The 22,820-nt window shown below is 47.7% G+C and overlaps 1 protein-coding gene across 3 annotated transcripts in view; it reads left to right on the plus strand.

The window, feature by feature from the left end:
* LOC140735659 (poly(ADP-ribose) glycohydrolase-like) overlaps positions 1 to 22,440 on the plus strand; it is a 47,208-nt gene extending 24,768 nt beyond the window's left edge. For all 3 annotated transcript variants that reach the window (XM_073060992.1, XM_073060974.1, XM_073060983.1), the window contains 11 exons: positions 2,395 to 2,484; positions 5,015 to 5,175; positions 5,529 to 5,608; positions 7,209 to 7,269; positions 11,521 to 11,596; positions 12,916 to 13,063; positions 14,502 to 14,580; positions 15,754 to 15,862; positions 16,701 to 16,806; positions 19,684 to 19,812; positions 22,154 to 22,440. In XM_073060992.1, the coding sequence (XP_072917093.1) occupies positions 2,395 to 2,484; positions 5,015 to 5,175; positions 5,529 to 5,608; positions 7,209 to 7,269; positions 11,521 to 11,596; positions 12,916 to 13,063; positions 14,502 to 14,580; positions 15,754 to 15,862; positions 16,701 to 16,806; positions 19,684 to 19,812; positions 22,154 to 22,266 (1,152 nt within the window). In that variant the 3' untranslated portion in view covers positions 22,267 to 22,440. The remainder of the gene's footprint in view (positions 1 to 2,394; positions 2,485 to 5,014; positions 5,176 to 5,528; positions 5,609 to 7,208; positions 7,270 to 11,520; positions 11,597 to 12,915; positions 13,064 to 14,501; positions 14,581 to 15,753; positions 15,863 to 16,700; positions 16,807 to 19,683; positions 19,813 to 22,153) is intronic.
* Positions 22,441 to 22,820: the final 380 nt, after the last annotated feature.

Here is a 22,820-nt window from a genome sequence, read left to right on the forward strand (position 1 = left end):
TTAATGTGAATAAGTGTGAGGTTATCCACTTTGGGAGTAAGAACAGGAAGGCAGATTATTATCTGAACGGTGTAGAGTTAGGTAAGGGAGAAATACAAAGAGATCTAGGAGTCCTTGTTCATCAGTCACTGAAGGTGAATGAGCAAGTGCAGCAGGCAATTGAGGAAGGCTAATGGAATGTTGGCCTTTATTACAAAGGGATTGAGTACAAGAGCAAGGAAATCCTTTTGCATTTGTACAGAGCCCTGGTGAGACCACACCTGGAGTATTGTGTACAGTTTTGGTCTCCAGGGTTAAGGAAGGACATCCTGGCTGTAGAGGAAGTGCAGCGTAGATTCACAAGGTTAATTCCTGGGATGTCCGAACTGTCTTACACAGAGAGGTTAGAGAGACTGGGCTTGTACACGCTGGAATTAAGGAGATTGAGAGGGAATCTGATTGCAGCATATAAGATTATTAAGGGATTGGACAAGATAGAGGAAGGAAATATGTTCCAGATGCTGGGAGAGTCCAGTACCAGAGGGCATGGTTTGAGAATAAGGGGTAGGTCATTTAGGACAGAGTTAAGGAAAAACTTCTTCTCCCAGAGAGTTGTGGGGGTCTGGAATGCACTGCCTCGGAAGGTAGTGGAGGCCAATTCTCTGGATGCTTTCAAGAAGGAGCTAGATAGGTATCTTATGGATAGGGGAATCAAGGGATATGGGGACAAGGCAGAAACCGGGTATTGATAGTAGATGATCAGCCATGATCTCAGAATGGCGGTGCAGGCTCGAAGGGCTGAATGGCCTACTTCTGCACCTATTGTCTATTGTCTATAATAATATAGAAAGAAAAAAATATAAATGAGAGAAAATCTGCAGATGCTGGAAATCCAAGCAACATACACAAAATGCTGGAGGAACTCAGCAGATCAGGCAGCGTCTACGGAAAAGAGTACAGTCGACATTTTGGGCCAAGAACCTTCAGCAGGATTAATAATAAATCAATCGATTACTGTGTGTATATATGCATGTTAAATAGATTGAAATAGATCAAAAAGAGATATATATATATTTTAAGAAGGTGAGGTTGTGTTCATGGGTTCAATATCCATTCAGGAATAGGATGGCAGAGGGGAAGAAGCTGTTCCTGAATCACTGAGTGTATGTATTCGGGCTCTGTACCTCCTGTCTGATAAGAACAGTGAGAGGAGGGCAGGTGCTGGGTGCTGGGGGCCTTTAATAATGGATGCTGCCTTTCTGAGACACCGCTCCTTGACGATGTCCTGGGTACTACAGAGGTTCGTACCCAAAATGGAGCTGATTAATTTTACAACTTTCTGTAGCTTTTTTCGATCCCTTGCAGTAGCCCCCCCCACCCCCCACATACCAGACAGAGTGGTCTCTGCTCGCCCGTGTCCCTGGTTACCGGTGGTTGTGAGCATTGCTTCCTCGGGTGTCTGTGGTTCTCACCTCTGCGCCAGTCCCACAGACACACAGGTTCGCAAACCCAGCTCAGCGCAGTCTGCTTGTTATTAGTCTTCCATTGAGAACCGAGCTTCTAAGAATTCTCTTCATTTCTTGTTTTGTGCTTCTGCCAGGAATTTTGTCGTTCCCCAGACAAACTTGTGTCTTTCTCGGTCTTTGTGTGCTGAGATAAGTGATAGAGGGTCGTGTCTTCTTACGGTTCTTACGGTTTTCTGATGTTCATGCAGTCTTGAGGATAGTTTTCTCCCTGCCTGTCCTACACAGTGTTTGGGGCAGTCTCCATAGAAACGGCCTTTCATTCCACCTTCTGCCTGTCTAGCCCAGAGCCATTGCCCACATATCCCTCTGCTCCTTTGCTTTCCACCTGTCCAAATGCTTCTTAGACCTTGCTGCTGTCTCCTCTGCTGACTGCTCGATCAACATGCCCATATCCCTCTGTGTGTGGGCGTGTGTGTGTGTGTGTGTGTGTGTGGGGGGGGGGGTGGGACTTCCCCTCAGCTGTTCTCATAACCAATCCAGAGCAACACTCTCTAAACGCTGGAGGAACTCAGCAGGTCAGGCAGTGTCTATGGAAATGAATGAACAGTTGACGTTTCAGACTGAGATTCCTCAAGGTTGGAACCTTTGGACCCCGACCGGTGGGTGTGGCGTCTCCATTATTGGCCAAGGGTGATCAGGCAAAGTGGCAACCACTGTGTGGGTCAAAGTTCAGTTGCTTGGGGGCAGCCTTGTGTGGGTCGAAGGTCAATCATGTAGCTCAAAGGTCAGTTCCTTGGGTCTGACTTTCTCTGGGTCATGGGTCAGTCCTGTGGTTCAGGGGTCAGTTTTGCAGGTGTGGGTCAGCTTTGTGGGTTTGAGTTTGACGTCCCCTCCTGCTGGGGGGGTGATAATTTGTGACCAGTCTCTCACTCTCTCTCTGCGCCCACAGATGCACCACAGTGAACGGCAGTTCCTGCTGGAGAGACTCCTCCCTCAGATGGCACAGCTCGCTCTGAGGTTGCCAGGGTTGTGCCAGCTGGTAAGTGCCGAGACGCAGCGATACTGCCGCTTTCTCAGAGTGGGCCAGGCGAGCACAGAGTCAGTAAGTGAAGCCATGCCGTGACAACGGCTCGTGTAGGTGATTGGGATCTGGGTCAGAACACCTCCTGGAGGTTCGGACATCTGATTACCTGAGGGAGGAGCGGGTAAGTAGTACATAGTACAAGCCCTTCAGCCCACAATGTTGTGCTGACCTTTTAACCTACTCCAACACCAATCCAACCCTTCCCTCCCACGCAACGCTTCATTTTTCTATCATCCATCTCCTTATCCAAGAGTTTCTTAAATATCCCTAATGGACCTGCCTCTCCCACCACCCTGTAAGTGTGTTCCATGAACCCACCATCTGACTTTCCCTGTATTTCCCTCCTGTCACCTGTACATCGTGCCCCTGGTAATAGCCATTCCTTGCCTGGGAAAAAGTCTCCGGCTGTCCACTCAATCTTTCCCTCTATCATCTTGTGTATCTCTGTCTAATCACCTCTCATCCTCCCTCAGTCCAAAGAGCCCGTGCTTGTTCGACCTAATGCTCCTTAATTCAGGCAGCATCCTGGCAAATCTCCTCGGCACTCTCTCTAAAGCTTCTATTTCCATCACGTAATAAGGCAACCAGGACTGAACACAATACCCCCGAGTATGGTCTAACCAGGGTTTCATGGAGCTGTATGATCTCACAGCTCTTGAACTAAAATTCCCCGATTAATGAAGGCCAAAAAAACTTCGTAACAAGTCCTTCAAACCACCCTGTCAACCTCTGCAGCAACTTTGAGGGATCTGTGGACTCGGATCCCAAGGTTCCTCTGTCCCTCCACACTGCTGTGAGTCCTGTGCTCGGCCCTCAAGCTCGACCTTCCAAAGTGATTCACTTCACACTTATCCAGACTGAACTCCGTCTGCCACTTCTCTGCCCAGCTCTGCATCCTGTCGATGTCCCATTGTGACCAATGACAGCCTTCCACACTCCCACAACATCACCAACCTTCATGTCACTTGCAAACTTGATAACCCACCCACCCTTCCACTTCCTCATCCAAGTCACAAAGAGCGAGGATGTGGCAGACACAGGGAACTGGAGAGCCTCCAATATGTAGACCTCCTGACGAGGATTAGGAATAGAACTGTACGTACGTACTGTATAACAGTAGAGCACAGGTACAGGGGCTTGCTGAACATAACTTCCTTCTGCCTGTACATGGTCCACATCCCTCCATTCACTGCTTATTCACCTGTCTGTCTAAAAACCTCATGAATAAGAGCCGAGGGAGAGGTAATGTTGCAGCTGTATAGGCCCCTGTTCAGACCCCACTTGGAGTACTGTGCTCAGTTCTGGTCGCCTCACTACGGGAAGGATGTGGAGGCCATAGAAAGGGTGCAGAGGAGATTTACAAGGATGTTGCCTGGATTGGAGAGCATGCCTTATGAGAATAGGTTGAATGAACTTGGTCTTTTCTCCTTGGAGAGACGGAGGATGAGCGGTGACCTGATAGAAGTGTTCAAGATGATGAGAGGCATTGATCATATGGGTAGTCAGAGGCTGTTTCCCAGGGCTGAAATGGCTAACATGAGGGGGCACAGTTTTAAGGTGCTTGGAAGTAGGTAGAAGGGGGATGTCAGAGGTAAGTGTTTCACACACAGAGTGGTGGGTGTGTGGAATGCACTGCCAGTGAAACTGGTAGAGGCGGATACGATAGGGTCTCTTAAGAGACTCTTAGGCACATGGAGCTTAGAAAAATAGAGGGCTATGCAGTAGGGAAATTCCAGGCAGTTTCTAGAGTAGGTTACATGGTCAGCACAGCATTGTGGGCTGAAGGGCCTGTAATGTGTTGTAGATTTTCTACGTTTTAATAAGTCTCTGTACACTCAGTGGCCACTTTATTAGGTACACAGCGTTAATGCGGCTATCTAATCAGCCAATCACATAGCAGCAACTCAGTGCATAGGAGCACGCAGACGTGGTCAAGAGGTTCATTCGTTGTTCAGACCAATCGTCAGAATGGGGAAGAAATGTGATCTAAGTGACGCTGACCGTGGAATTGCACGGCCAAGGTCACGGGGTGGTCTGAGTGTCACAGAAACTATCGGGGGATTTTGATGCACAACGTCTTTAGAATTTACAGAGAGTGGTGTGAAAAACAAAACATATCCAGTGAGCAGCAGTTCTGTGGGTGAAAATGCCTTGTTAATGAGAGAGGTCAGAGGAGAACGGCCAGACTGGTTCAAACTGACAGGAAGGTGACAGTAACTCAAATAACCACAGGTTACAACAGTGATGTGCAGAAGAGCTTCTCTGAACACACAACATATCGAACCTTGAAGCAGCGATTGTTTATTCCCCTCTATAGAAACATAAGACCATGAACATACTGTACACACAATAGCCACTTCATTAGGTACAGGAGGTGGATAATAAAGTGGCCACTGAGAGAAAGTCAGTGCGTCAGAGGAGGTTACTTATTGGATATAACCTGTGAACTTCTTTGACTGGAACTTGCCTCTGTCTTCTGTTTCAGCCCATTCAGCTGCTGAGGGTGGGAATGAAACGCGCCATCTCCATGTCCCAGGAACAGATTGCCTGCCTGTTGGCCAATGCCTTCTTTTGCACGTTCCCCCGTCGCAATTCCACACGCCGTCATTCCGAATACTCCAACTTCCCAAGCATCAACTTCAACAGGTACGGATGAGACTTTGGTCCGACCGCGTTTGCAGTACCGTGAGCAGATGTGCTGGCATTGGGGAGGGTCCAGAGAAGGTTTATGAAAATGATTCTGGAAATGAAAGGGTTAATGTATGAGTGATGGCTGTAATACTGACTGGAGTTTAGAAAAATGGGAGTGGGTCTCATTGAAACCTATCAAATATTGAAAGGCCTAGATAGAGTGGAGAGGGAAAATAAATCTGCCATGATCGAATGGCGGAGAGCAGACTTGATGGGCTGAATGGCCCATTTGTACTTTGAAGGGATAAGGTGGAACGTCAGAGGCTTTTCTGCAGTTTGCTAATCCTCTCTCACTTGCTCTTCCACAGGTTGTTTGAGATAACCTCACAAAGAACGTTTGAGAAACTGAACACCATCTTTTGCTACTTCAGAATGGTTACAGAAAATAGTGAGTGGTTACCAAAGAACTCGTCTGTGCCGAGACCAAGTCCGACCACTGCCCTCCTGCGATGGTTTAATTTTCAGACACGAGATTCAGCAGATGCCGGAAATCTTCGGCAATAGGCATGAAGTGCTGGAGGAGCTCAGCGGGTCAGGCAGGATCTATGGAGGGGAATAAACGGTCGACGAGATCCTGCATCAAGACCGAAGCGGTGATTATTTATTCCCCTCTATAGATGCTTGACCTGCCGAGTTCCTGCAGCGTTTTATGCGTGAGACTCAAGATTTCCCAATCTGCAGAATCTCTTGTGTTATCTGTCATGGGGCACAATAGACATCGAGCATTACGGCACAGTACAGGCCTTTGGGCTCACAGTGTTGTGCCAACCTTATAATCTGTGCTAAGATCAATTTAACCCTTCCCTCTGACAGAGCTCTCCGTTTTCCTACATGTTATCTGTCTCAAATATCACAAACATATTTGCCTCTACCACCACCCCTGGCAGAGCGTTCAACACCTCCACCACTTCCTGTGTCAAAAAAAAACTAACTTTGACATCCACCCCTATATTTCCCTCCAATTACCCAAAAAATGATGCCCCCTCATAAGGCATTTCCGCCTTGGTGCCACTGGATGTCTGCTCAGTGGGCCTATTCTACCTGTGGATCTTACTTAGATACCTCTATCAAGTCACCTCTCAGCCTCATCCTCGTGGGAGAGAGTAGGTTACAGGGAACTGTGGGATGGATTTGAGGGCTATCATAGACCGTATGGGTTGAATGGTCTGTGTTGTTTAGAAGCCTCTCTCCGGTGTAAGCTTTCCCCTTCTGACCCCTGTGCTCACACTCACTCGTACTCTAACTCCACAGTCTTTGCAAATGACTGCTTCACCTCCAACTGCCCTCTTCTCTGTGATGTTCCGGCTTACTGCCCTCTTTCCATGTTTCATTTGTTAACTCGCCCTTCTCGTTAACGGCCTGAGTGGATCACACTCCGTGCCTCTGTCAGGCTCCGCCGTTCATTTGCCGCTGATTAAGTGGACGCTGAAAACCCGCGCTTGTTTCTCAACCCCACTTCATGTTCTTGTGCACAAGGGGAACAGCATTGTCCTTGTCACCATCCCGTTCTGAAGTCTGAACGGAGAAAAAACATTTTTTATGCACGATTGACTAGCAATTATGGATAATGGCCATCTGTCTATGTTTAAGTTCTTTATTTGCATGATCAATCACCGTTCACAATATAGGTGTTAAAAGTCATGATGCTTAACTGGAGTAATTGTCTCCTAGTTAGTTTGACTGCTTTGCATCCTTCTGTTACCCCCTTATCTCGTCTCCCAGTGCCAAATGGCTGCAGTCCTCTACTGTGCACAGAGAAGCCATGTTCTTCAGCCTGGGCTGGTGCTGTCACCCATTCTGCCGTCTGTCTTTGGCCGGACGTTGCCCTGCTGCATCTTCCACAATCCCACCTTCAAACTTCTGCCCTTGGCTCCGAACTCCTGTCGCCGGCATTCTCCCAGTTAGAGGCACGTCAGCAGACTTGGACCAGTTTTGGTCAGGGAGTTAATGAATGGAGATTTGAGCTAACTTATCCCTCTGTCCGGCAGTGCCCAAAGGTCTGGTTACGTTTCAGAGGTGTGGCCTGGATTCGCCCATTGAGTGGAAGAGGTCAGTCAATCCAAAATTCTCTGAAATCTGTGGAATAGAGAGTTTTATCCATGTTTGCTTTTATATTGTTTCCAGACCAGATAAACGTGAACAGTGAATGATTCATCTAAGATGTAGGCCAGTTGTAGAAATCAGAATCAGGTCTATTATCAATGAATAAAAACACAAAATGCTGGCAGAACTCAGCAGGCCAGACAGCATCTATGGGAGGAGGTAGTGACGACGTTTCGGGCCGAAACCCTTCATCAGGAGTGAAGTCACATGGGATGGTTGAGGGGGGATAAGAAGTGGGGGGGAGGGATGAAGTAGAGAGCTGGGAAGTGATAGGCTGAAGGGAAATGGGCTAGGGGGAAGGTGGAGAATTATGGGAAATAAAAGAGAAAGAAAAGTAGGGCTGGGGGGAGATTATAGTGAGGGGGGAAAAAAGAAAGAGAACCAGACTAAAATAATAGATAGGGATGGGGGTAAGGGGGGGCAGGGGTATCAACGGAGGTCAGTGAGTTGGATGTTTATGCCGGCAGGTAGGAGGCTACCTAGGCGGGAGATAAGGTATTGCTCCATCGACCTGCGTGTGGCCTCATCTTGACGGTAGAGGAGGCCATGGACAGACATGTCAGAGTGGGAGTGGTCTGTGGAATTGAAGTGCGTGGCCTCAGGGAGATCCTGCCACTGCTGGAGGACTGAGCGCCGATGTTCGGCGAAACGGTCTCCCAGTCTGCGGCGGGTCTCCCCAATGTATAAATGGCCACATCGGGAGCACCGGATACAGTATATCACCCCAGTTGACTCGCAGGTGAAGTGGTGCCTCACCTGAAAGGACTGTCGGGGGCCTGGGATGGTGGTGAGGGAAGAAGTGTGGGGGCAGGTGTATCACTTCTTCAGTTTGCAGGGATGAGTGCCCGGAGGGAGGTCAGTGGGGAGGGATGGGGGGGGGATGAATGGACAAGGGAGTCGCGTAGGGAGCAGTCCCTGCGGAAAGCTGAGAGTGGGGGGGAGGGGAAGATGTGACTGGTGGTGGGATCCCGTAGGAGGTGGCGGAAGTTATGGAGGATTATACATTGGATTATACTATTATCAATGAAGTTTGTTTTGGAGCAGCAGAACATTGCAATACGTAAATAACATATAGAACAACCCAGTAGCTTAGTGGTTAACACAACACTTTACAGTACCAGCATCCTGGGTTCAATTCCCACTGCTGTCTGTGAGGAGTTTGTACGTTCTCCCTGTGACCATGTGAGTTTCCTCTGGGTGATCTGGTTTCCTCCCACGGTCCAAAGATGCACCGGTCAGCAGTATAATTGTTCATTGTAAATTGTCCTGTGATTAGGGTAGGATTAAACTCCGGAGATTGTTGTCGCAGACTCGAGGAGCCGGGAGTGCCCGTTCCTCGCTATAGGTCAATAAATAGACAGATAATAAATATAATTACAATAAGTGTTCATGGGTTCACGGTCCACTCAGGAATCTGATGGCAGAGGGAAAGGCTCCTGTACCTCCTCTCTGATGGTAGTAATGAGAAAGGGCGTGCCTGGGTGGTGGGGATCTTTAATGATGGATGGTGCCTTTTTGAGGCATCGCATTTTGACGATGTCCTCGATGGAGGGGAGGCGAGTGTCTGTGATGGAGCTGACTGAGTTTACAGCCCTCCACAGAGTTTGCAATGCTGTGCAGTGGCCCTTCCACGTCAGGCTGGTAAAGATGGCGAGCAGTTTCTTTAACTATTTACCTGCTCAGTATGAAAGTTGGGAAGTCGTCCTGAAGCTGCATAAAACATTGGTCGGGGCTACATTTGGGTTCCGTGTGCAGTTCAGGAAGAAAGTGGAGGCTTTGGCGAGGGATCAGAGGAAATGCTCCAGGATGCTGCCTGGATTTGAAGGTACGAGCTGTAAGGAGATGTTGGACAAACTTAACATTTTAGGAACATCATCTTCTCCTCTGCCATCAGATTTCCCAATGGTCCTCACCAATTTCTCTCTTCTTGCATTACTTAATGTTTTAATAGTTCTTACTGTAATGTACAGAAAGTTTTATGTTGCACTGTACTGTTGCCACAAGACAAATGCCATGCCATATGCCATTGATATTAAAGCTGATTCTGAGTCTGAGTCTGGTTGCCTTCTAGAGCAGGTTTTCCCAACTTGGGTCCAAGGACCCCTTAATTAATAGGATTGGGCCATGTCGTAATCCCCTGCTCTGGAATCCCCTGCTCTGGAATCCCCTGCTCTGCAGGCTGACGGGAGACAGGACAGAAGTTTATAAACTTCTGAGAGGCAGAGATAGAAGAGATTGGCAGAGTTTTTATCCACAGGGCAGAAATGCTTTGCTTTAAGATGAGAGGGGAAAGTTGAAATGAGATTTACAAGTGAAGTTTTACTTTACACAGGGAGTGGTGGGTGCTGGAAACGTGAGGTTTGGAAGCTGATACGATACTGATGTTGGACAGTCAGGGAGTGGGGGGGATTTGGATCACGTGCAGGCAGATGGGATTGGTTTAAATTGGTATTGTGGTCAGCAGAAACAAGTTCAGGGTCCAGTTGGATTGTCATTCCACATGAATACAGCCAAAGGAAACTGTTTCTCTGGGGCCAAGGTGCAATCCCCAGTCACGCACAGCACAAGGGCACGTACAGTATATCACTTACAATCAATGTTCCCTCTAATTTTTAGTAGTCAGCATGCACAAAAATCTTAGTGTGCAAATTTTTTTCCTGTGACAATGCACACATGGCACAGTTTTTGAACAGTGACTTCTCTAACTTCCGTTAATGCCCCTCCTCCCCCTCTTATCCCATCCCTGACATATTTAGTTGTTTGCCTGTTCTCCATCTCCCTCTGGTGCTCCCCCCCCCCCCCCTTCTCCCGAGGCCTCCCGTCCCATGATCCTTTCCCTTCTCCAGCTCGGTATCACTTTCGCCAATCACCTTTCCAGCTCTTAGCTTCATCCCACCCCCTCCGGTCTTCTCCTATCATTTCGCATTTCCCCCTCCCCCCACTACTTTCAAATCTCTTACTATCTTTCCTTTTGGTTAGTCCTGACGAAGGGTCTCGGCCTGAAACATCGACAGCGCTTCTCTCTATAGATGCTGCCTGGCCTGCTGCGTTCCACCGGCATTTTGTGTGTGTTGTTGTTTGAATTTCCAGCATCTGCAGATTTCCTCGTGTTGGCGCAGTTTATGTAGGTTTACAAACTATTTGACATAAAACTGCACAGAGTAACAACAAAATAACATACATATTTAAGTCACTCAGTTATATTTTTGTCTGTCCTGTGTTTGGCATTTACCCATTCTTTGTAAACTCTATCTAGACTAATAGAACTTCCATCCAATTGACAGCTTTTGATTCTCATTAACATATCCAAATGACATTCACCTAAACGGTTTCTCAGCTTGTTATTGAGTTGATTTATTAGGCTAAAACCTCGCTCACAGTCCGCACTAGATGCAAGAAAGGTTCCCCCAGTGTCCATCAACTGTGCAAAGTTGCAAAACTGTTCATTTTGAAGTACAAATGCCACCATTTGAGCAAAGTTTGAAATCAGTTTGGATTTAATTTTTTCTTGCACAGAAAATTTGAAATCATTAAACTGTCTATTACAGTATTTTCAGCTAGAAAATCATGATATTTTAGACATAAGGCGTTTATTTGTTCATCACCGAATGTGAAGTTTACGATATGGACAATCAATGTTGCCGAATGTTCTACCTGGAATGAATCAGTGGGGACTTTACAAAAGAGATCAGCAGCGTCCTGGTCATCTGTTGTAACTCCACACTTTATTGGTCACTCTAATTTGGCTGCTGATTCATTGATGAATAGATTGGTGATGGGAGGAAGTGAAGAATGGAACTGTGACAGTACAGAGGGGTGTAAATTTGGGGCCCAGAAAGAGGCAATGACAAACCACTTCCATAGAAACATTTGCCAAGAACAATCATGGTGAGGGAAAGACCATGATCGCCCACGTCATACGACATGGCACGCGATGAGGTCATACGACACGGCACACTATGAGGTCATACGGCACGGCACGCGATGAGGTCGTACGACACGATGCATAATGATGATGATGTCGGGAGGGGGGGGGGACGTCTCTTCCTCAGGAGCTCTGGTCAGGTGTCAGTAACTTCCCAGAGGAATTTTGGATATCACAGGACTATGCAGCCTTTTTTTTGTTAATCCTTCCTCTTTTGCTCAGTACGGAGATAATAAGTATTGCAGTATAGAACTTGTTTCTGTCTGCGGCAGGTCTCGGTGTACAGTGACCCAACTGCTTGCCACCAGTGAAGGCACCATAGAGGATAAAGGGAGAGGCATGTTGCAGGTAACGGGGAACGGGTACGGGTGCAGTCACGCCTCCTGTGGGGGCTGAAGGGATACAGCCCCTCTGGCCAGTCAGGACCTTGGACCACGATACTGGGGGTGGGGTTGAAGATGGACGGAGTGAGTATCAGCGTGGACTATGTTGAAGAGAGCCTCTGCTCCCTGGGAAAAGGTGATGAAGATCAGTTTTATTTGTCACATGTACATCCAGACATACAGTGAAATGTTTGCGTCAGGGACCAATGCAGTCAGAGGATGTGCTGGGGGCGGGCGGGCGGGGCAGATGTCACCATCTTTCCTGCGCCAAAATAGCATTCCCACAATGTACCCAACCCTAACCGGTACGCCTTTGGACTGTGGGAGGAAACCGGAGCGCCCGGAGGAAGCCCACACGGTCACGGGGAGAAAGGTGCCGCCATCTTATAGACAGCGGCAGGATTTGAACCGCGATCTTACAGCTGGCGCTGGAAAGCGGGGCACGAACCGCTGTGCGGCCGCGCTGCTCCTGGAGCCAGGCGCTGCAAGAAGGTTCACAAGCAGAGCGCGAGTGGCTCTGACAAACCCTTCGGCACCTTCAAAGTAGAATTTACTATCAGAGCGCATACACGTCACCACGTACCACCCTGAGATTGATTTCCTGTGGCCATACTCAGCAAATCTATAGAACGGTAACTGTAAACAGGATCAGTGAACGAGCAAGTAGAGCGTAGAAGGCAATGCATAAATAAATAGCAATAAATAAAATGAAATAACAAGATAAAGAGTCCTTAGACTTGGCAATGTGGGAAGGGCAGGTCAAGAAAAGAGCATAAGATATAGGAACAGAGTTAGGCCATTTGGCCCATCAAGTCTGTTCTGTCATTTCATCATGACTGATCCATTTTCCCTCTCAGCCCCAATCTCCCGCCTTCTCCCCGTATCCCTTCATGCCCTGACCGATCAAGAATCTATTGACCTATATATAAATACATAACTAAATTAAGTAAGTCATGCAAAAATTAGGTTGTGTTCATGGGTTCATTGTTCATTAAAAAATCTGATGGCGGAAAGGAAGTAGCTTTTCTTAAAATCTTCGTGCTTCAGCCTCCTGAACCTCCTCCCTGATAGTGGCAATGAGAAGAGGGCACGTCCTGGGTGACGGGGTCCTTAATGATGAATGCCGCCTTTTGAAGATGCTTTGGGTTCTGGGGAGGCTGGTGACATGAGGGAGAATGTGTGGTCCAGAGAGCAAAGTCTACTTGTCTGAGCACACTAAGCGAGAACCCTGTTGGTTTGCCTGTGGTTTGATGTCTAACCAGCGTGCGTGTCGATCTGTTACAGGTGGATTTTGCCTCAGCGATGGTAGGGGGCGGTGTCCTGGGGCAAGGACTCATCCAAGAGGAGGTCCGGTTCCTCATTAACCCCGAACTGATCGTGACGAGGCTCTTCACTGAGAGACTAGGTGCGTCCGAGTGCCTGGTTATTACAGGTGAGGATCCGACTCCCGTCCCTGGTTGGGCAGTCCGGGAAGGACGGGGTCCAGAGTAGAATTGGAGACTGAGATGCTGGCGGTTGAGGTAATGCTCGGGAAATCGAGAATAACGGGTCGCGTCCAGGCGAGAGTCCATCTGATCTGGAGAACATCCCATTTGGAACATTGTCCTTCCGGTTCAGATTGAGATTTCCGTTTATTTATCACACGTACGTCGAAAAGTAAAGTGAAATGTGCCGTTTTCGTTAACAACCAACACACACGAGGGTGTGCTGGGGGCAGCCCGCGAGTGTCGTCACACGTTCTGGCGCCAGCGTACTTGAGCATGTCCGTAATGCTCAGCAGATAACACAGAACACAATGAGGCAACAAAACAACCCCGTTCCTCCCTCCACCCACACACACCGTCCTCCAAGCCCAGAACAGGCCACCTCCGGCCTCCAGCGGACTAGCCGATTTGCAGTAGTTGGGCCTTCATCTTCCCCGGTGGGCTTACAGCCCCTGGACTCTGACCATGGGGGCTCAGCTTAACTGATTCTGCAGGAGTACTTTTTAACACTTAGGTTTGCGGAGGTGCCTCAGGGGAAATGGAGAGTGGCACCGAACACCCAGGAGAGGGTGGGCTCGAGGGCCCACCACCACCAGGCCAAAGAATGCTGGAAATATCCAGCAAGTCAGACAGCAGCTGCGGAGAAACACTGCCCATGATCTGGGTGGTTTGGGGGGAGAGTGAACACTTTACAGGAGATCAGGGTGAAAGGTTACAGGGGTTCCCAGGGTGAAGGGTTATATTGCTCTTGGGATGTGAGATAATGAGAGTCCTGCGGTGAAAGGTTATGCGGTGGGGGGGGGGGGGGGAGTCCCGGGTTGAAAGGTTACGATGATTTGAGAGTGAAAGGTTACAAGGTCTGAGGGTGTAAGATGACGCGGGTCCTAGGGGTAAAATTAAGGGGTGGGGAGGGCGTTCTGAGATGGAGGATTGTGGGGGTGGGGAGAATCGGTGAAAGGTAAGCAGGTCCCGGGGTGTGAGGTTATGGGGTTCTGGGGGTGAAGTGGGGAGGAAAGTTAGTCTGAGATGGAAGATTATGGTTGTTGTGGGGGTGAAGGGTTACAGGGTCCCAGGGGTAAGCTGAGATGAAAGATTACAGATGTATTGGGGGTGAAAGGTTACAGGATCTGAGGGTGAAGGGTTACAGGGTCCCAGGGGTAAGCTGAGATGAAAGATTGTGGTGGTTTGGAGGTGTGTCCCGGGGTGGGAGGTTATGTAGGTGCCAGAGGGTGGGAGGAAGATGACAGAAGTCCGGGCATGGAAGGTGAGGGATCCCTGGATGGTCTCAGGTGCAGACGGGGAGAGGGGGAAATAGTGGTGAGGGGTGTGGGGTAGTTCAGCGAACGATGCTGGAACGGCTACTGATGGCGGTGATCTGATTTCCAGGGGCTCAACGATACAGCGAGTACACGGGCTACAGTGACTCGTACCGGTGGGTGAGGCCCCACCACGACACAACTCCACGGTGAGAGACTCTCGCTCTGACCCGTAACCGCACCGTAGTGTCGCACTTAGCGTAATGTCTTACGGTGCCAAGGCTCAGAGTTCAATTCCTGTTCCTGTCTGTAAGGAGTTTGCACGTTCTCCCCGTGACTGTGTGGGCTTCCTCCGGGTGCTCCGGTTTCCTCCCACAGTCCGTGTTCGTTCGTTATGTGGGCGATCGTGGTCTTTTCATGGCCGGGATTGTTTTTGGCAAACTTTTCCACACAAGTAGTTTGCCGTTTCCGCCTTCTCCACCCCGCCATTCATAAATGTACTGGTGAGGGTGGGGGTTAATACATGGTGGGCATGCAGTGTCAGCACCGGAAACTCCAGGCCATCTTAAAAGTTTCTTCATCAAAGCAGTCAATCTGATCAGCCCCCACCCCCTCTGTCACTTTAAACCACTTTAACAATCAGAATCAGGTTTTTAGCATCAGCATGTGATGTGAAATTTGTTAACATAGCAGCAGCAGTTCAATACAATTCATAATATAGAAGAGAAAAAATAATAAAAGAATAATTATAAATAAACAAGTAAATCAGTTAAGTATATTAAATAGATTTTAAAAAGTGCAACAAAACAGAGATACTGTATATTAAAAAAAGTGAGGTAGTGTTTATGGGTTCAATGTCCATTTAAGAATCGGATGGCAGAGGGGAAGAAGCTGTTCCTGAATCGCTGAGTGTGTGCCTTCAGGCTTCTGTATCTCCTGCCTGATGGTAACAGTGAGAAAAGGGCATGTCCTGGGTGCTGGGGGTCCTTAATAATGGACGCTGCCTTTCTGAGGCACCACTCCTCGAAGATGTCCTGGGTGCTTTGTAGGCAAGTGCCAAGATGAAGCTGACTAGATTTACAATATTGCTAACACTGTAAATACTGCATGCAGGTTTTTGTATATTCATTCACATTTTTATTACATATCTATAACTTAATCTCCAATTTTAATTTTATATAATGCTTTTTTCATTATAATCGTTGACCGTTGTTGCTTTCTGTTGCAAATGCCTAATACGTACGTGTATACGGTGAACCTTGACCCTCTCAGCCCCGACGTTACCAGCCTGAAACGGTGACAGTTCCACTCCCTCCCCAACAGACGCTGCTCGACCTGCTGGGCAGATTGTGTCGAGATATTCATTGGATTTCTCACTGCAGGGACTCGTGGCTGCGTCGTCAGACAGAAATAGTGGCCATCGATGCCTTGAACTTCAGCGACCCCATTGACCAGTACAAGCCCCACTGTCTGAAGAGGGAGCTGACCAAGGTAAGACCTCGGAGCGGAGGCAGAGGGAGCGGAATGGAGGTCTGCGGGAGTTGGCCCTTTTGGCCCAGGAATACGGACACCAGGTGAAAAGACCCCTCACAAACTACCTTCAGATCTGGTGCACAGATCCAGTATGTTGCTGGGTGAAGTCCTGCAGCTTATTGGGCCCTTTGCTACTATCCTCTGTCTTACAGGATCCATAGTCAAACCAGCATTAGCGTGGCCATTCGGCCTACTTCATGCTGGCTACCTGTGGACTTGTTAGGTTCTTCCTGTGGTTCAGATCTCGGTCCACTGCCCATGGCGTGAGGACCCTTGTGGTCCTGCTCCAATAGACCAGTCCTACCTCCACCACCTCAGGCAGAGAGCTCTAGGTTCCTGACACTCGGTGAGAGAAAAATCCTTTCTCAGCTAATCCCATCTGCTAATGGTTGCTACTCTTCAACCCCTCACTCAAATTTCCCCTCCAGTCCATAGAAAACAACCCCAATCCAGGCAGTCTGTCCCCTTAACTCCAACCCACCAACAGCTAAGGCTGAATCAGAGAGCAATGATGTTATGTCGTGGTGATACAGAGGCTAGAGCTGCTGTCATCAGCGTGTCAAGCCCTGGGGACAAAGATCAGTGATCCCCATGGTAGGTGGGCCCTGCAGATGAGGCCCAGTGTCCCTTCAGATTGGAATGCCCCTGGGTTGAAGGTCTTTGCATGTCCAGAGGTCGAGGCCTGGAGTTCAAAACCTGAAATCTAAAATCTGAGATGTTGCAAAAAGATAATTTCTCTTTTCGGATTCTGTGGCTTTGAGCTGAAATTCTTTTAACCTTTTTTTCTGTTCTGAAGGCCTACTGTGGGTTTTCATGTCGTGTGATACCAGACATGCAGCGGAAAGCTGTTGCCACGGGCAACTGGGGCTGCGGAGCTTTCAAAGGAGACGTAAAGCTGAAAGGTTGGCAAATTTGTTAAACATTGTCTGTACAACAGCCCAACGGGGTTCAATAAATACTGGGGCTGATGTAATACCAGCAGGCTGCGATAGGTGGAGACACTAAGCCATTATGGATCAGCATCAGGTTTAAATTACCGTCCTCCATTGATCAGGGTTGACCTAGTATATTGCATCCTAACTGTCTACGCGATGTGCAAGCCAGGGCAGTACAATATAGAGACCAAGCTGTTGCCCATGCATCAGGCTCCCCCTCTCCACAAACCCAAAGGAATGCAGGGACCGATACAGTTTGCCACCAATGGCCTTGCAGGAGTTGCCAGTCAGTGTGGAACTCAATGCAGGACTGCCTTAGAGGCTCCAGCTTGGATTTTTCCTCGGGGTTTACTCCAGGAGCCTTCCCATCGGATGCAAGGCAGCCGAAGTTTGAGATCGGAGTTTGCCTTCTGGGTGAGCTGCCAACCACGGCTGATGAGCCCCATCTGCCCAAAGCGACTGGTTTTAAGGCATCTTTGCCCCTTCTCCTGTCAGTCACAGCCGGGCTTAGTAGCTATAGTAAACCACACGTGAAGGCCAGGAGCTGGACTTGGTTGTCGGAAGCTATTTGAGACGCACCCCATTGGGAGCATTTAATAGGTAGTGGGAGCTCTTCCTTGCTACCTTCACCCTGGCTGTAAGAACCTTAAGGACCATCGGCTTTAATGTCACTGGCATATGTCATGAAATTTGTTGTTATGTGGCAGCAGTACAATGCAGTATATAATAAAAAGCTGTAAAGAAGGTTAATTGGTCACGTGGGTGTAGTTGGGCAGCGTGGGAAAGAGCCTGTCGCAGATGCTACTAGTAACACAGGCAAAGTGCCAGAGGAACTCAGCATCGCATCATCATTATGTGCCGTGTCATATGACATCATCATTATGTGCCGTGTCGTATGATGTGAGCGATCACGGTCCCGTGACCATGGTTGCTCCTGGAAAAGTTTTTTACAGAAGTGGTTTGCCATTGCCTTCTTCCGGAGGCAATATCTACAGCGGCATGCAAAAGTTTGGGCACCCCTGGTCAAAATCTCTGTAACTGGGATTAGCTAAGCGAGTAAAAAATGACCTGATTTCCAGAAGACATGAAGTTAAAGATGACACATTTCTTTAATATTTTAAGCAAGATTACTTTTTTTATTTCCATCTTTTACAGTTTCAAAATAACAAAAAATGAAAAGGGCCCGAAGCAAAAGTTTGGGCGCCCTGCGCGGTCAGTACTTAGTAACACTCCCTTTGGCAAGTATCACAGCTTGTAAACACTTTCTGTAGTCAGCTAAGAGTCTTTCAATTCTTGTTTGGGGGATTTTTGCCCATTCTTCCTTGCAAAAGGCTTCTAGTTCTGTGAGATTTTTGGGCCGTCTTGCATGCACTGCTCTTTTGAGGTCTATCCACAGATTTTTGATGATGTTTTATTCAGGGGACTGTGAGGACCATGGCAAAACCTTCAGCTTGCGCCTTTTGAGGTAGTCCATTGTGGATTTTGAGGTGTGTTTAGGATCATTATCCTGTTGTAGAAGCCATTGTCTTTTCATCTTCAGCTTTTTTACAGACGGTGTGATGTTTGCTTCCAGAATTTGCTGGTATTTAATTGAATTCAATCTTCCCTCTACCAGTGAAATGTTCCCCGTGCCACTGGCTGCAACACAAGCCCAAAGCATGATTGATCCACCCCCATGCTTAACAGTTGGAGAGGTGTTCTTTTCATGAAATTCTGCACCCTTTTTCTCCAAACATACCTTTGCTCATTGTGGCCAATAAGTTCTATTTTAACTTCATCAGTCCACCAGACTTGTTTCCAAAATGCATCAGGCTTGTTTAGATGTTCCTTTGCAAACTTCTGATGCTGAATTTTGTGGTGAGGACACAGGAAAGGTTTTCTTCTGATGGCTCTTCCATGAAGGTCATATTTGTGCAGGTGTCGCTGCACAGTAGAACAGTGCACCACCACTCCAGAGTCTGCTAAATCTTCCTGAAGGTCTTACGCAGTCAAACAGGGGTTTTGATTTGCCTTTCTAGCAATCCTACAAGCAGTTCTCTCTGAAAGTTTTCTTGGTTTTCCAGACCTCAACTTGACCTCCACCGTTCCTGTTAACTGCCATTTCTTAATTACTTTACAAACTCAGGAAACAGCTACCTGAAAACACTTTGCTATCTTTTTATAGCCTTCTCCTGCTTTGTGGGCATCATTTATTTTAATTTTCAGAGTGCTAGGCAGCTGCTTAGAGGAGCCCATAGCTACTCATAGTTGGGAAAAGCTTTGAGGAATCAGGGAATTTATAAAGCTTTGAAATTTGCATCACCTGGCCTTTCCTAATGATGACTGTGAACAAGCCATAGCCCTAACAAGCTAATTACCGTCTGAGACCTTGGTAGAAGTTATCTGAGAGCTCAAATTTCTTGGGGTGCCCAAACTTTTGCATGGTGCTCCTTTCCTTTTTTTCACTCTAAAATTGTACAAAACAAAAATAATACACTAATCTTGCTTAAAATGTTGAAAAGAATGTTTCATCTTTAACTTTGTGACTTTTGGAGATCAATTCATCTTCTACTCACTTAACTATTCACGGTAACAGAAATTTTGACCAGGGGTGCCCAAACTTCTGCATGCCACTGTATACAGAGGAATAAAGAGTCGACGTTTGAAGAGTCTCCGCCTGAAACGCTGACCCTTCATTCCTCTCCAGAGGTGCTGCCTGACCTGCTGAGTTCCTCCTGTATTCTGTGTGTTGCTCTGGATTTCCAGCATCTGCAGCATCTCTTGTGTTGATAGATGTGGCAAACGGTGTTGGGGAAGGGGAGGTGGCAGACATGTGGACACTGAAACCCCTCTCCCTCCTTGCAGCTCTCATTCAGATCATGGCGGCTGCCCAGGCTCGGAGGAATGTGGTGTATTTCACCTTTGGAGACGTTGACTCGATGACAGCCATACAGAAAATGCATCAATTTTTGCAAAGCAGAAATATCACTGTGGGTAAGTAACAAATGGAGAGAGGGTGGTGGTGAAGACGTGGGGAGTGGAGAGAGTGGATGGTTGGGCATGATTTGAGGTCGGAGATGGCTGCATGTCCTCACTGAAGACAGTTCAGAATCAGAATCAGGTTTATTATCACTGACGGGTGTCATGAAATTGGTTGTTTTGCGTCAGCAGTACAGTGCGAGACATAAAAATTACTGTAAATTACACAAATAGTTCAAAAGAAGAATGAGGCTGGGCTTAAGGACCATTCAGAAATCTGACGGCAGACGGGAGGAAGCTGTTCCTAAATCACTGAGTGTGGCCCTTTCGGTTCCAGTACCTCCTGCCTGTTGGCAGTAACACAAAGCAGGCATGACCCAGATGGTGAGGGTCCTTAGTGATGGGTGCCTACTTGCTGAGGCACTGCATCCTGAAGATGTCCTCTGTTGGGGAGGGTTCTGCCCATGATGGAGCTAGCGATGGGGAGAGGGTGTAGGGGCCGGGGTGCCAGTGGAACTGTATAATGAAGATTCAGCCCCAGAGCCATAGAACGCTACAGCACAGAAACAGGCCATCAAGTTCATGCTGTGAACCATTAATTTGCCTAGTCCCATCACCCTGCATCGCCCTCCATACCCCTCCCATCCAAGTACCCAACCAAATTTCTCTAAAATGTTGAAGTCGAACCTGCATCCACCACTTCACTAGCAGATCGCTCCATATACTCACCACCATCAGAGAGACGTTCCCTCTTGTGTTCCTTTCACCTTTCACCTCAACCCATGATCTCACCCAACCTCAGTGGAGAAAGCCTGCTTGCATTTACCCTATCTATATCCCTCATAATTTTGTATACCTCTATCAAATCCCCCTTCCATCTTCTATGTCTTGGGGAATAAAGTTCTAACCTATTCAGCCTTTTCCTATAACTCAAGTCCCAGCAACGTCCTTGTAAATTTTCTCTGCATTCTTTCAATCTTATTTGCGTCTTAGAGATAGCCCTGGTCAGTGGCTGGTAAGTTGATGGAGAAGATCCTGAGAGGCAGGATTTATGAACATTTGGAGAGGCATAATATGATTAGGAATGGTCAGCATGGCTTTGTCAAGGGCAGGTCATGCCTTACGAGCCTGATTGAATTTTTTGAGGATGTGACTAAACACATTGATGAAGGTAGAGCAGTAGATGTAGTGTATATGGATTTCAGCAAGGCATTTTATAAGGTACCCTTTTGAAGGCTTATTGAGAAAATAAGGAGGCATGGGATCCACTTGCTTTGTGGATCCAGAACTGGCTTGCCTACAGAAGGCAAAGAGTGGTTTTAGACGGGTCATATTCTGCATGGAGGTCGGTCACCAGTGGTGTGGCTCAGCGATCTGTTCTGGGACCCCTTCTCTTCGTGATTTTTGTATATGACCTGGATGAAGAAGTGGAGGGATGGGTTAGTAAATTTGCTGATGACACAAAGGTTGGGGGTGTTGTGGATAGTGTGGAGGGTCTGTCAGAGGTTACAGCGGGGCATCGATAGGATGCAAAACTGGGCTGAGAAGTGGCAGATGGAGTTCAACACAGATATATGTGAGGTGATTCATTTTGGTAGGTCAAATATGATGGCAGAATATAGCATTAATGGTAAGACTCTTGGCCGTGTGGAGGATCAGAGGGATCTTGGGGTCCAAAGGATGAGAGGTGACCTGATAGAGGTGTATAAGATGATGAGAGGCATTGATCGTGTGGCTAGTCAGAGGCTTTTTTCTCAGGGCTGAAATAGCTAGCATGAGAGGGCACAGTTTTAAGGTACAGAGGAGATGTCAGGGGTAAGTTTTTTTACACAGAGTGGTGAGTGTGTGGAATGGGCTGCCGGTGACGGTGGTGGAGGCAGATACAATAGGTTCTTTTAAGAGTCTCTTGGAGCTTACATGGAGCTTGGAAAAATTGGAGATAATTTCTAAAATATGTACATGGCTGGCACAGTATTGTGGGCCGAATGGCTTGTATTGTGCTGTAGGTTTTCTATGATGTATGTAGAACTGTTGTGTTGAGTGTGTGGGACTGTGGAGTGTTGAATGTGGTTAGACTGTATGTTGTGTTATTTTGAGTCAGGGTAGTGTGTTTGTGTGTTGTGTTGAGTGTAATATTCAGAGTGTGCACACACTGCCATTTTGTGTGAAAGACGAAGTGGGTGCTGGTTTTGTTTCTCGCATTTGTATAGCCTGCGAAGGCCTGCACTGGCACTCGTTAGCTGGGGGAAGGCTGTACCCTATCACCCTCAGGGCAGCCGAGGGTGTGAATCTGTCCACAGCTCAGGGTGGGAGACCATTAGCAATTGTGGACGCTCACTCACTGCCTTTCACACAGGGCGAATCTACAACCTTCTGGAGAAATACTCGCAAACAGCTTTCACAGGAAGCCGACCAGACCTTTACGATTTCATTCAGAGCAACGTGGACTGTTTAAGGGGGCGATACTGACAGCTGAAGGGGAGAGATGCCAGCCAAAGACTGGGGAGCGAATCTCAGCGAGGACTTCTCCCAAATCAGCTGGACACTGAGAAAACGTTACGTTGTGCTGAGGAGAGGTGGAGAGAATGTGAAACGCCTGAATTGCACACAGACCTACTCTTAGATTAAAATGTTCAAGATTAACTCTTCGCGTGGAGGATTCTCTGGGTGGTTAGAGTGTCTCCACTTATTACGTACTCTGTGGGGAGAAAAGCCGACCATGTTCAAAGGTGGCAGTTGTGAGGCAAAGTGAATGTGGAAATGGAGAACGGGCTCACAATAATCTGCAATGTCACCTAAAATGCCAAATGATAGAAATATGGAACATAAGTCAGATTTAAGGTTCTGGGCAGGAGATGTGGCAGCGGGTAGGGAAGGTGAGGAAAAACTCTAATGCATTACAATGTGACATAGTATAAATTACAATAAGAAATACATGTTAAAAATTTTAAAAAGAGAGGAAAAAGAGCCTAAGACGGTGTGTGTCTTCAGGATCCTGTACCTCCTCCCTGATGGTAGCAATG

Source organism: Hemitrygon akajei, chromosome 1 (assembly GCF_048418815.1).
Source record: "Hemitrygon akajei chromosome 1, sHemAka1.3, whole genome shotgun sequence".
Taxonomy (NCBI): domain Eukaryota; kingdom Metazoa; phylum Chordata; class Chondrichthyes; order Myliobatiformes; family Dasyatidae; genus Hemitrygon; species Hemitrygon akajei.